The 15,075-nt window shown below is 34.6% G+C and overlaps 1 protein-coding gene across 1 annotated transcript; it reads right to left on the bottom strand.

Annotated features, from left to right (window-relative positions):
* Window positions 1-4,781: 4,781 nt before the first annotated feature.
* LOC110685869 lies at window positions 4,782-14,990 on the bottom strand. Its single transcript, XM_021862410.1, has 13 exons — window positions 14,745-14,990; window positions 14,500-14,658; window positions 14,145-14,396; window positions 13,950-14,069; window positions 11,594-11,674; window positions 10,804-10,899; window positions 9,794-9,889; window positions 8,893-8,946; window positions 8,579-8,782; window positions 7,827-7,952; window positions 7,029-7,094; window positions 5,898-6,200; window positions 4,782-5,641 (listed from the first exon to the last, which is right to left on the bottom strand). Exons 1-13 carry the CDS (start codon window positions 14,805-14,807, stop codon window positions 5,174-5,176), a joined length of 2,088 nt encoding a protein of 695 aa, XP_021718102.1. The 5' UTR covers window positions 14,808-14,990; the 3' UTR covers window positions 4,782-5,173.
* Between the last annotated feature and the right edge of the window lie 85 nt (window positions 14,991-15,075).

The raw sequence follows: 15,075 nt of genomic DNA, 5'->3' as shown, positions 1-15,075 counted from the left end.
CTATGATCTAGAGTTTAGGAAGTGGAAGCTGAAATTGGAGGAGGTCGGTCATAGGATGGAAAAAAACAGTAGCTAAAATCAGCCCATTTCTATTTTTGTACAACCTATAAAAGGTGGTGCTTATGCTTATTTAATTTGTTCTAAGTACATAATAATTACGCAATTTTAATGCAATTTCAAGGTTAATAATTTTTGTGGTGACACATTTACATCATTAATTAGTAAGTGTTCCATTTGAATTTACAGATTTTCATCATCAATCATGGCCGCTTCTATAAACAGCAATAAATAATTAAATAGTACTGGAAATGAATATTGATGAAGAAAACATGTACTCCATATATACTTAATACATTAATATAAAAAATTCGTAAAAGACGTTATAATAGGGATTAAATACAATCTTAAATATATACAACCTTGTATCAGTTGAAGTGTATGTTCTTTAATCATTATTCACGGTTATATAAGCATTTACTAATATAAGCGCTTCCTTCATATTGATGGTTCATAGTCCTTTTTTTGGGGTCATTCAGAGTAGGATGATTTGCTACAATTGTAAACAACCATATGTCGCACTTGTTATTTTTGCACTTTGATTAATATATACCACCTCTTTTTGTATGCTTGCAACACACCATTTTTATACGGAATTGAAGGTTTAGATTATAAAAGGTAAATAAACTAATAAATTAATAATAAAAATAAATTTACAACTAGGAAATAGAATGAATTAGATTCTTATGGTTTACAATTTTTTATGTTGATTTTGTCTATTAGCCATTTTTACTCACTTCCGACCCTCAAATATTGTGCCAAGAAGGTTTATTATTGTAAGTATTATGAAATAGAGCAAGTAGTTAATATGCAAACTTAATTTATATTGCATGAGTTTAGTCTTGAGGGACTAAATTTGATTAATATAGTTGTGTATATGATATAATACTATTAAAAGTTTTGATTAGTTGTATCGTATATTTATTTTCAGTAATATTTCATACATATAAGAGTATGTACTAAACTCTCTATATGTTAGCTTTTTCCTCAGAAAAAAACTCTATGTTACCTTACACAAATGGTATATGTATGTGCGACTTCTTGATGCCCGACTATGTGAGTTATATTAGGCAATCTTATTATTGACGTTTATTAAGAGATAATTAATAAAGAATTAAAAGATCATACTTTTTCAATTGCCTCACTTAAAACCCAAAAGTATATGCATATAATAATAATAATAATAATAATAATAATAATAAACAAAGGGTACTAATTAGGGTGAGAAATGAAAGGATTAATGATGAAAGAAGCATACCTTATAAAAACTTATGTGCTTCAATTCTGCTACTACAATCTTATGTACACGATAGGAATTGTAACTTGTTAGCCACTATAATTTCTTCAAATCATTCTTGATGATTGGGTGCAACACTAGATATTGATTGAACACACAATAGAGTAGAAGTTGTAAGTTGAAGAATTAAAGGGAAAACAAAAGAAAAGAAGAAAATGTATGTGTAAATGAAAAGAAGTGATGTAAAACGTAAAGAAAAAGAAGGAAAGTGTCTTCAAACTTAAGGCACAACCTAGCAACTCATTTTTGGGTAGCCTTTGTCAGTCAATTATTACTCACAATTATAGGACACTACATAGTCTCTACAATCTACGCTAAAGAATGAAGCAAGCTAGAATTCTATAAAGGCATGTCTACAATAATAGGAAGCAACAAGCTAAAGCTAAGCTAAGTGCACCCCAACAATCACGGGAACAGAGAAAGAAAGCAATTTGAGGGTATAGCTTAGGGTTTCTTTTCGTGTCATTAGCCCATGCATTTTTATGCTTATTTTATTACTGACGTGGTCATTTTTATTTTTATATTTGGCATGCATTTTTGATGAATTATACTAACCAACAATAATGCAACTTGTTTATATTTCTTAATCTAGCTAGGGTAAACCCCAACTTTAATTTGTGCTACTCTCTTATCTACATAAATTTCTATAGAGATGTTTAGGTTCTAATTGGACTATTTTTATCTTGTGAACTTAATGATTTGGTTCATAAGCATCATTATTTAAATAGTACTATTGGCTGTTGAATTGGCCTGGATACCCAATTAGATATAACGATATTAGTACGGATACTTGACTCATGCTCACTGTACTTAATTTAGTTGTGATGATGGGATCAATTCATCAATGAGCACAAAAGAAAAGTAGAATATACTGTTCAAACAATTCTACAACGAATGTAATATGCAGAAGCAGAACAACAATACTCGGTACTCGTATATGATAAATTAATCAAGTGGATAGTATTTGGAATGAAGGAAACAATTATAAGTAAGATTAAAGAGGAAAGAGGGGGACCTTTGAATTGAATGGGCCACGTAAGAAATAAATGCAGCGCAGTATCTAAAGATGCTTAGTTACATTAGAATTAAATATGGTTGGGGCTCATTCGCTACTCCGTATAAGCCTATATCTAATATCCTTCCGTTAGGGTTGAGAGTGCGTAGTGGAATCTAATCAAAGATGTAGACAATAAGAAGCCATTCGTGGCATACACTCCATATTTTTACGAGCCTTCCTCAAATACTAGCTATCTTCTTATACAAATCAATTGTACCTTTATACAACTCTTTTGTAAGTTTATTCCTAATAATGAGAGTTAGTATTTTCCAACGTTAAATATTGTGTGCTTTTTTAAAAAAAAAAAAAAAATTATATTGTTTATATATCTTGCCTTTTTTTTTATTATTCTCTCAGTCCCTCTTATTTAATCTTCTTAATCTCTACAGCTTTAATTTTCTTCCACTATACACTCACAACTAACCTTTACCTGTAATTCTTTAAGATCATCTTTTTGGGCTTTTCTTCTACCTTGTACTGCCACCCTGCTGCTTACTTGTGCTCCATCAAGCATTTAAGATTTTGGAAATTTCTATTATTCTAATATTTTAAGATATGTCATTGTCTTCCTCAGCTCGATCTTAATCATCACGGTCCCTATCTGGTTATCATATACGAGTACGAAATACCTGCTTAAAACTAAAACTAATCATATTCAATTCCATGGTTTACGTTTGAATCATTGGATGTATCGTACCAAGTATATATCATGTACTCTTTATAAAACTGCACACGACTACTTGCTTAGCTTGACTGTACTCTTTGCAAAAACTCTCCAACTTATTACTCCATATTAACTACTCCCAAATTCCAAATAACGTACCATAACGTTTTTTGTTCATGGTCCTTCCATTTTTGTGTTTATAAGTTACACTTTCATTTTATGCACGATTTTTATACTACTATACGTATATATAATATACTCTGACTCTGTATATAATACTCATATATGTATTCAGTTTTATTCTCGTTATTACGCTTTTCTTTTATGGTCACTACAGTTTTAAAATATCTCAATTTTTTTCTTGATTTATACCAAAATACTCCGTACTTGTATAAATTATTTGTTGAGAATTGTGCCTAGTTTATTGAAATGAAAATTTTACTACAGTACTTACTACTTAGGTGTAAAAGATATACTTCACTGGAAACTCTAAAAGCATTTTGAAATAACATTTTCTATTTACAATATATGAAGTACTTGGTATTAATAAATTGTTTTTGCCGCACTCAATATTTTTAAAAGGAGTTGGTGATCAATTAGATTGACATAATAGACCTCTTAATTTCCTAAAGTATCGCTTGATCATAATTCGATTGGAGAACACACAAAAAGCAACTCTTGATTAGCACATAAATTGATGGAGTTGTTAGTAGGATAAAAAAAATGGATAACCTTAATCGCATTACTTTAGAAGCATCTCAAGTTTAAATTTTTTTAATATTTGCTTAATAAGCATTAAGAATAAAAAATAAAAAAAAAATAAAAATAAAAAAGCTCAGTCTAATTTCCCTGATTATATTAATTCAGTTTGTCTTTCCAAAGGAGTAAAGATACAAAAAAATTATATTCTTTGCAAAAGCAAACAACAAACAACAAACATGATAAATAGATAGCCATAGTTGCATGTGAAATTGCAGATTGGTACCATTAGCTTAGGCCATAGTCGCATGGGCAAATCCATAAATTAGGTTAAGAATAAGAAACTATGGAGTACGTAGTAATTCCTTTTAAGAAAAAATCTGCAATTTTTTGTAAAGTAAAAGTGATTTGTTTGTGACCAAGTATACAGGCACTGAAATATTGTTTTATGTTACTAATCTCCAAAACAATTCAATTTATATCTCCGCCAATTTAAATTTGCCAATAATTGACACTCAAAGGTAAACGTGCCAACTACTGTATTATTCATTGGGAAGAAAAGGAATAATCAATGACTTGTAAGATGAACATGGATTTATGCAAATCGAAGAGAGATTTTTTAAAAGCAAGATGAAAAGAGTACTTCCTATGTAAAATCTTGGAATCTTAGCTTTCAAAAGAGAAGAAATATGTGTTGGTTCAAATCTCGGAATCTTAGCTTTCAAAAGAGAAGAAATGCGTGTTTGTTGAGCCTTGGCGCTTCCAACATAGAGAATAGATGCCTCAAGAACAATAAGAGCAGGGTCCTCAGGACATGAGGATTGTTTTAATTGGAAACAAGAAATCACTCACTCAACATGGACTAGGCTGACAGCCCACAATCTTTCAAATATAAAGGCTCAACCCACAACTGCCCCGCAACCCAGCTTATTTGAATGGTAGAGCAGATGTGCACAACTATTGTGAAAGTAATTTTGTTAAATTCATGATAATCATAGATTCATAAATGGGGAAAATATATGTAACTTTTAGCCTGAAAGATGCTCTATAGACTCTGCTGCAAAACTGCAAGCAACTAAAGATGTCATTGAAAATTAGAAACTACAGCGAAAGAGTAAAGTTCCAGCCTTAACTAATCAAAACCTAATTTAAATACAAACCCCTCCAAAAAAAAGGGTACAAAAGAACAAAAGCTGCAAATTTACAAGCAAAAGACAGCAAGTATAACCAACAGGATCCCAAAGCTCGAGTTAAAGTGAGATGGCAATACCTCCATCCAAGCGAGCTGCAAGCCTTCTCATCTTTCTTGTTAAAGTGTATGCTCCCATTGTTGTTGGGCATGATTCATTTGAAGTGTATAATTGTAGTTGTTTCCAATTTCAAGAATCACTCTCATCAATCATCTGGGAGCACGAGGTTTCCCATTCACAGAGTTCAAATGCTGGGTAACAAATATGACTCCCATCACAACAATGAGGCAACCAACCAACGTGCTAAAGAAGAGGGCACCTGGCTGCCTGGATTGAACAAAGCCATACACCCCATTTGCAGTAACTAGGATGATATCATTCAGCCCGTCATTTGAGAAATCTGAAGAAACCAGGGCATGAGTTGGTGGTGCAGGGAGTTCAAGTGTTGTCAAGATGCTTCCATCAACAGATATAACAATAGCTTCCTGGTCTCCAGCTACAAGAATCAATTGTCGATTATCATGGACCCGCAGTGAAAACAGTTTTAGTGTAGGAACCACATTGCCAGATTCCATCATTCCAGAGGGAGAAGGTAGATTAGACCATGTTGCCCCTGTCATGATCTGCCACTGCCAGACTGCCTCGTGCCCATGTTCACCAGGAGAGTATGATGTTACCTGAAACAAATTCACAATTAAAGCATCAACAAAGCAGAAGATGCGCATAGAGTTTAAGTCAAGGGAATGAGCAAGAGAGAATTGTGTTGCTTCCAATTCCAGCCATACCCATGTGGTTACATTAGTATGTTAGATATGAATAGTGCATAGGGATGCCTTAAGTATCATATTTTCATGTTTCAAGTATAAAACAAAACTCGTATTATATATGTGCACAAGCGAGCACACACACATAAAAAAGGTTACAAAATCATACCTCTCCTCTGCTTGTTAAAAAGATGACATCCCCATGGCTTCCCTTCCGATGATGATGACCATCATCTCTAGGAATAAGAATTGGTGTGGCAACCTCCAGGGAACTAACATCTTGAGCTCTACCAAAACCTCGGGAGAATTCACCGTGTTGAAATAAGTTAAAAGGAGAATAATGATGACATATAGAAGCATTGAAGAGCTGTTCTCGCACTGGCACCCCAGAGGTAGCTATTGCCCAGCAAGGTCGGAGTACTTCCATAGATCCACTCACAACTGTTTGCTCAGCACCATTTCCACCCACCACCTGCAGAAAGCAATTTTATATATTACCTATAATTTCAGTTCCAAACACTCAAAAGAAGACGATAACAATTTGCAGTGTAAATTGAAACAAGTAAAAACTTAGGTCAACTGCCACCATTATTCCCTGCTGATCCTATGCTCAGGCTCTAGAAAAAAATAATCTCTGAACTCATAGTTTTCCGGAGGTCAAAAGCATAATTAAACATAAAGAAAAACATGCTTTTGTTTGAAGTCTTCGACTTTGATTATATCAACAGTCAATAAGGCATCAAGACAAAATGCTTTTGTTTGAGGTCTTCCACTGAGATATTCATTGTTCACAATTCTCATTTTTTAAGTTCCATCGCAGAAGAAACCCGATCACTAGATGAAATGGCTGAGTTGTCATTATGCTTCTGTGCAATTTCATAAAGCATTGACCCTAACCTGTTTTACTGAATGGAATGGGTATTCACAGTAGAATATTCCATCTCTTTACTACAGCCATCTTATCATCAAATAGAGTGACGGTACATGAGAACATGGAATTATAGTGATACTGTGATAGACAAGTCTGGCATAATCTTAACCCTCCCTTTAACATGCAAATATGCAATTTAAATCAGACAGAATATGATGATGGCACAAAATTAGAGAAAATGATTGGCCTTGTTAAGATGAGAGAAACTTTTCGTTCTCGAAAAATTGATACTCCCAAACTTACAAAAATCCAACTACAGCGCCAACTTGGTCATTGTAGCTTGAATCTATTTCACGCCAACCTTCCAACAAAACATAATGTACCAAACAGGCATACATGCCAACAAATGTCAGTTGAAGAGCCACTTGCCTGCACATGATCTAACACCCCATCTCCATTAATATCAGCATGAAGTCCACCTTCTTGAAGTTGAAGCTGTTTAAAACAGTTAGTTTCATGTGGAAGGATCAGATAATGCCAGAAAAATAATTTATGCATTGAAAGAAACAAAGCACATATGTATCAACAATTTAGTATATACCACCCCGCCCTAATTATCCCCATCACCAACCTCTCATCCACAACACAACCTCCACACAGCCCCAGCAAAAAAGAAACTTAAGGAAAAAAGAGAGAGAGAGAGAGAGAATATACTTCATCGGTTCCACAAATACTCAACAATGATGAAATTACGCATTCCAAAGCACAATTTATATGTTAGATATCTATAATTATATAAGAGTAAAAATTATAAAAAGTTGATATTGTGAAAGTATTTTACGAGACGAAACTAACAAGACCCCAGATGACTATATTTTACTTTACGTATAAATCATAATTTGTGGTCAAACAAGCATGATGAATAGTGCAAAAGTCTAGTTGTTGCATCTTTAGTAGAACGGAGGAAGTATATATTAGAAGGCAGACAGTCAAATAAAGATCCCCATAACTTAAAATGAGCACTATTGCTTGAAGTCTTGAACTTGTCTTTAGTTTCTTATGAATTTGTGGACCAACCTATTTTTTGACAGCATAGGAGCAAAATTACATGAAAGAAACCTAACAGAGTATGCTTCATGTTTCTAGAGTAACAGCTTTCAGTTCCAAACTTTTACAAACTCCAACAAATAACAAAGAAAGGCTAAACTTTTAGAAGTAATTGCTCACCTTGCAAAGTGTACGACCAGATGCCAAATGCAGAGCTTCAATGCCCTCTTTTTCATGGGCCACAACAACATTAGGCACCCACCAAAGTTGTGTGAGGTTTGTTATTGTGGGTACGTATGGCATTGCCTGATACAAAAAATTATGTATATCATACAGTGAACACAAAAGAAACTCATCATGTTGAGAAACAGAAAAGGAATCACAGCCACCCACAACTGAGCAATCAACTAGCACTCAGAAGATCCAATCAGAGGATGTCCAAATTCACACGCATAAAAAGGTAACTTTATGAGCAAAATCCCCCAAGAATCATTTCTAAAGTACTGTTATAACCCTGAACACATCTTGACCTTTTCTTGATGAATTACAATTTCAAATGCCTAAAATATGGTTCTGTTGTGAAGGTCATAACAAAATTACCTGTCATAATTAAATGACACTGCAGTAGTATTGACATATACTTTCTCCGTTTCTCAATACATGCAACAAGTTGACTTTAAAAGAGTGTACAATTAAGTCAACTTGTTGCATGTATTTAGGAACGGAAGGAGCATTCAAGTATAATTTGCACAGAAAAATGGATAGATTTTCATGGAATTATTTTTCTCAAATAGTTGCCTACTGAGATAATGACCTCACTTCACACTTCACACTTCACAGCATATCCTAATTAAGTCGAGTTCAGAAAAGACAGCAAAAGTAAGATCACCATATCAAAAATTTATCAATTAACGATATAGTACATGAATCACCTTATTTTTTTTAGATGAGCCAGCATAGTTTGCAGCTTTCCCAATCATGTTTGAAATCTTTTTAGTTGAATCCTTTCCTGGAGGATGATGTTCTTCAGGCTTGTGGAAAGGATAGTTAGTTTTTTTTCCAGACAGCTTCTTTAGTGTCTTCCTCTTGTGCCGTCGGAAATGGGCCAACTGAAAACTAGTATCTTCCCGCCTATCCTGTTATTAAACTCGAATCAATCAATAGTCAGTAGAAATCAAAATACATACTCGTGTGTGTGTGTGTGTTTGGGGAGGGGGTGGGGGGGCGGTGGCGTAATACAGCTTACCCAATGATGTGGCATTACTCCCAGGATAGATTCTCTAAATTCTCTGCACTCAAACTGCAGGGTAGGAAGTTTAAGTGAGCTACTGTTTGGCAAAAACATCTATACACTATACAGCATACATAACAAACAAAAAGTAGCACAATTATAGAAGAAATCTCAGTAATAATAAAATACAGCATCTTGATGCCTTAGTTTTAACAAACAAAGGTTGGACAAAATGTTAATTTAAACAGTATTTAGCTTGAGAGTGAACAGGAAAAAAATGGTTTTCCAAAACTGTATTGGAATTGAACAAATTCCAAAATTGGTCAGTGAACTTTTTTTCCAAGAATAATGTCTGTGTAATTGTACTATTAGGAAACCCAAATCTTTCTTTCCGTGTTGGAACAAAGTAGCTAAAATACTTCGCATCTGCTTTGAAGTCACTAAGGTACTTGGCCAGCTTTATAAGGCATTAGGTTTAGCCTCGTGATGATCTAGTCTATTAGCCTACATAGACAATCGTGGGGATTTTCTTTTTGAAGATTCCAGAGTCAAAATTTCTTAATCTGGACTCTGAAAAGTCTGAAGTGAGGATTTTTTTTTTTCCACCATTTTTTTTTTCCTTTTTGCTTCAAATTCCATTTTGGAAAATCGTTCAATAAAACAAAGTTCTAAGCCCAATATGATTTCAACTATCAACATCGAAGCAGACTATCAGCCAATCTTATTCTACAGCAACTCATCCAGGGTGCTTTATAAATCTGGGGGGTAATTAAAAAAAAGGCAGATAATCTTGACATAGAACTCCACAGACCAACAAAAGTAACCATAATAATACAGTTACAATCTCAGGAAAATATAAAAAGATTGTGACACTTGGACAGTTCAACAAAATAATGGTCATGTCTCGTGATCTCACCTCTCCAGGATGACGACTGTGTAAAGAATGAGCATCAAGCTTGTAATTATGTTGTGGAATTAACATGGATGCATCTGGGGATTGCGCTTCAATTTTCTTCAAACACAACAAGGGTTGTTAATATATGGAAGTCAATACATAGGTACAGCTACAGTCTATATCCATACAATAGAAGTCACATACATGCTAAGTAATTTTACAAGAATTATACACATCCTAAAATTGCACGCAATGAAATAGCATAGAATTCCATGGGGGAAACACCAGGAAATGCTAAATATTATGAACTTTCCATTATTTGCAATACCCAACAGCAAAGACATAAAAGACCCACAATGTGCTATTATTTCTCAACAATAATAATAATAACAATGGGGTCAATCGACTCTTTCCTCTCAAATTCCTGACAGGAGCACAGGACACAAAGAGACCCTGAATAAAGGAAGATGTGATTATCTAGAAATATTATTATCTGTCACAACTCACAAGGTATTGGGACTTGGCAACCACTAGCTTGCCAAATGTCCAGATCTTTTCTAAAAGAACAAGAACAAAAACATATTTTAGAAACATGGAAACAATAATATACATGATTGATAATACAGCTAATTATGATAAAAAAAAAAAAAAAAAAAAAAAATATTGACATATTAGAATAAAACAGAAAAAGTTATGTAAACTAAGAATTTAAGTAGTTGACATTAATAGGTACATACAATCTCACCATAATAAGTATGCTTCGATTGAAATCCAATACGTACTATATAAACAAATTCTTTTAATTCAAGGCAGGACACAAACCAAGCACATTAATGATGTACAGGCAGTACATCACTGTGGATCACTGTAACATGTAAAAGCAAGATTTTTTACTAAGGTAAATCACATCAGATGCTTTCTCCACATTGGTGCAGTGTATAAGTAATTACATGCAGTAAAGAGATTGCAGGGTGGACAGGGGGTATAACTCCATCACACACAAATGCATTACACACAGAGAAAGGACAAACCTCATTCTTTCTACTCCATCGGCGCTGGCCACTTTTACCCGCAAATGCATAAAATGCAAAGTGCCGCAAATCCACTACTTCATTGTTCTCCACAGACTGAGAGGGCATAAACAACAATTTTAAACTTGAATTTGAAATAATATTACATAAAAGGAAGACTAATTATCTTCAAAGGTTTGATGATCAGATTAAGATAATTTTAGTTCAAATACTCGATTCAAGCAAATGTTAACTAGAGGATATAAAGCAGAATATTATAGCACAGCAGCCAAAAACAGCAGTCTTTGTATCACTGTCTTAGAAGATAATCCAGATTTTTTAGGGAGCCTTGAACCATAAACATAAGCAGCGCGGAAAAAATGCAATATGGTAAGTATAATAAGAAAGACCAATAATTGACATGTGTGACTCTACTAGGCCTTGAGTGTGACTTATGACACACAAAAAACTGACACAAGCCATATGAAGCTCTGGTCATTTAGATGATTTTGAGTTAAAGAGTATGAGTATGTGTGCACACGCACGCAAGCGTTTAGGAGTAGGACAGACAGCACCCATGTCAAGGTTTTCAGCAGAATATTGTAAAAGAGAAGGATCACATGACAGGAAGAACCCAACTGTTGAAAAAATAATACAATTTCACTAACTAATACATCATGTTGTATTTATAATTTTATACACACCTTAGTCCAACCGGTGGGGTATATATTCTTAACAAGGGGTATTCCATTGGACAAGGATCAAAAAAGAAAATTCTAAATTGCAGTGAGTCATGCTTATGCTATTATACCTCAGTTTCACCTGCACTTCTCCTATGCTGTTCTGCATTCTTCTCAGCCATACCCATCTCCTCAAAAGGATCTAAAAAAATCTGCAGCCAATTTTACAGCACACAATTTAACATTTTGATATCAGACACAATAAGATCAGCTTTTGTAAGATAATTTGACAAAGGATGACACATTGACTTGATTAACAAAACAGATAACATATAGAAAACATCCATAAGATCAGCTTTTGTAAGATAATTTGACGCGCCTGAAGCATGGGCACAACTGCACAAGCCAAGCACAAGTCAATGCTATGCAATGAGTCATGCTCGGACAACTTTTATTGTCTGAGCAGCACAGCGTGGTCCATGAAACAAATACTGAAAGGAGAAGGCACAATTTTAGCTCACACTCCTGCCTGTGGCACAAAAAGGCAAAAATGTGGCCAATATGTAATTTACTTTAATCAATAAAGAAGGAGTATAGCATAGAGTATTAGTAATTTACTTGAATCAGAGAAATTATCATAATTATTGGTAACAAATTTGCAACCGAACACTTATCGTAGAATTGAACTGCATTTGATTAAGATTTGGTGGTTCATTATAAAAAAAAGGGTCTTAATGATCCTTTATAAAAAGGGGGCCATTACTGGCAAAACAAGGAATTACCAGGGTCATGGGACTGTCTGACATTCTGGCCTTAATGGCAACCCATAAATCCACTACACAAACCACTAGGCCCAATGAATTGTGCAAAATGACCTCAAATACACTAGGCAAGGCTAGTACCATACCAAAAACAATCAATGAGAAAAACTCTAAATTACAATTTGGAATCTTTCTTGCAGTAACAAGATCTCATAACCTACAACAACAAAGTCTTAGTCTCATAACCTACAAGAATATATATATATATATATATATATATATATATATATATATACAAGGCCACCCTCTAACTAGGGGCAAAACATATACTTCCTTCGCTAAGGATCTAGGATTTGTTCATTGGGCGGGTCGTACCCTATAAGTTTTTCAAAAGAATTGGAGGGAAAAGGCAAAAAAAAAATGATGCCAACAAGAATTGAACACGCCACTTATAGGATCTCACTTGAATGTTTATGCATTCATGTAAAAACCAACTTAGCCATTGCATTTTTATATCATATAGCACAGCAATATAGTATACATATTTTTAAAAACTTTTACTCATGGGGCGGGCCCCCTAGATTCATCATTTGACACATTTTTATTTAGGGCACTATTCAATAACTCACTTGGACTTTGTTTTGTGATTTATACTTAAATATAAACATAGTCATGTGAGGTCTTGTTAAACTCATCTCAATGTATGATTTCCAAATATAATTTTTTTTTCTTATTAACAGTAGAAGATATTAATGTTTGAAGTTATGAGTTAGCACGTGGCTAAAAAAATGTGCCAACTAAAATAAAATGGGGGATTTACAATAGTAACATTTACTGATTAGCTAGATTATAATTTTGAATTCCCTTCCACCCCCCCCCCCAAAAAAAAAAAAAAAAAAAAAAAACACACACACACACACCTAGGCAATAGTAAGGATATTCAGAGTATGCCTAGAAAAATTGTTTTTGAAGAGTCGGGCAGTGAGCAAAGAGTACCATTCAACCAGGTTTGGAGATGAGATTTTGGTTGGCTGCTGATCTAAGTTGTTATGAATGCGCTGTATATAGGATCCATGCAACCAGCACAAGAAGTGCACAACATGCACTGGGGAGTACGGCGGAGGGGTACAACCAGCATCAAATGCTGATTTAAGGAATTGATTTGTTGCATCGGTGTGCAGCATTAAGCACGTATGAACCACTTCCAAGTGAACACTTTGCGTGCAGTTGAACACCAACAATCTCTTGGTTTAATAGATAAAATTTTAGGATGCTCATATAAGAAGCTAGTTTTTGACAGGATTTACCAATATATCAGCTTAATGGTTGCTCATTTACTTATGTGCTTATGAAGAAATTTTTAGTTTCATTTAGTTCATTAGTGTGGACGAAGATCCCTTTGACCGAACCACACAAATCCCTTGAGTTCATCTTCTTTTATCCTATTCTTATCCTATTCTTAATTTTTGTTCAATGTAGCTGCTGTCTTAGTTTATTAAAATTAAACACAAATCCAATCCAATCATAGCACAAGTTTCACCCTTTCCTCTCACAATAAGTAAATTCAAGAATGATAATCAGAGGCAATCTACATGTATTGAATGCAGGGGGGAAAAAACAATGACAAATTGCAGAATGCAGTTTTCAGTCCATAGCAAAGTGAATCGACCAAGCAAAAAGTAAGACGCATTCGTTATGCAACAGTTGATAATAAAATCATACATACATGAGGTTGCACTTCCATCCTTCCACCAACAATAATCAGTCCAGTATCTCCATGCTTGATAGTATAATTGCTTATTGAAATTGCAACCTCTCTGTGGAGAGCATTATGAGGAAAATCTTCCTGAGCACAAAGCAAGCAATGAATAAGATTCGATAACAAGCCTTTGACAATGTTTAGGAGAATGAACCCACAAACCTGTAAATTAGCCTCCCATAACTTTTTAAGATTATGGTCAAAACACATGACAGACCATCCTGATGTCACTACCACCAAAACCTGCTTACGTGGCTGCCCTTTGCGGTAGTTTCGATCGATAACACCAGTTGCCATAGCAACAGCGCGCCTCCCAGAGGCAACACGGACTTTGTCAGGCAACAATGTAACCTCAGCAAGAACACGCGCTTCACTAAATCCTTCATCAGCACGACTAGCATGCGGCTCCAGCACCTAAATATAGAAATGCATGCATTGGTAAAGCAATCCATTCAACTCCAAATCAACACTCTTAAAAAAGAAAAAAAAAAAAAAAAAAAAAAGAAGAACAGAAAACCTGAATTTTAGCATCATGGGTGGCAACGAGGACCTCAATCTTGCCATCACCGTTGAGATCGGCGACGATAGGCGGAGGAAGGCGATCGGCTTCGTATTTGATGGGGTAATCATCCAACAGATGAAACCAAGCCTCCCTAAACGACAAGTCTCCCTCATGCTATTCCAGAGAAAATTAGGTCAATTCAATTGTAATAATAGGTTCGAATTGAAATTAGAGATGAGAAAGTCTAGGGTTTATGAAACCTGGAGAGAGAAAAAAATGGCGAAAGCAGCGAGCATGAGAATGGCCAAATCGCGCTTCCTCATCTCTGTGGATACAGCTTCCTCCTTGAGTGATCACTGATCAGTGCCTCCTTTGCCTTCTCGATTATTTTTCGCACTTGCACAATTACAGATTTGGGGGGAAGAAATCGAAAATTAACTTCCTCCCTCGTTAAATAACGTTTTTTTTTTTCCTGTGTTAGGGGTAGCAAATCAAATACTCTACGAGGCAATTTTTTTAATTGTTCTGTTTAGATTTTGCATTTATTTACTTTAACATTAATTTTTATTTCTTCGGTATTTGCAAAGAAAT

This window comes from Chenopodium quinoa, unplaced genomic scaffold (genome assembly GCF_001683475.1).
Source record: "Chenopodium quinoa cultivar QQ74 unplaced genomic scaffold, ASM168347v1, whole genome shotgun sequence".
Classification (NCBI taxonomy): Eukaryota; Viridiplantae; Streptophyta; class Magnoliopsida; order Caryophyllales; family Amaranthaceae; genus Chenopodium; species Chenopodium quinoa.
This window is presented reverse-complemented; position numbering and strand designations above follow the sequence as displayed.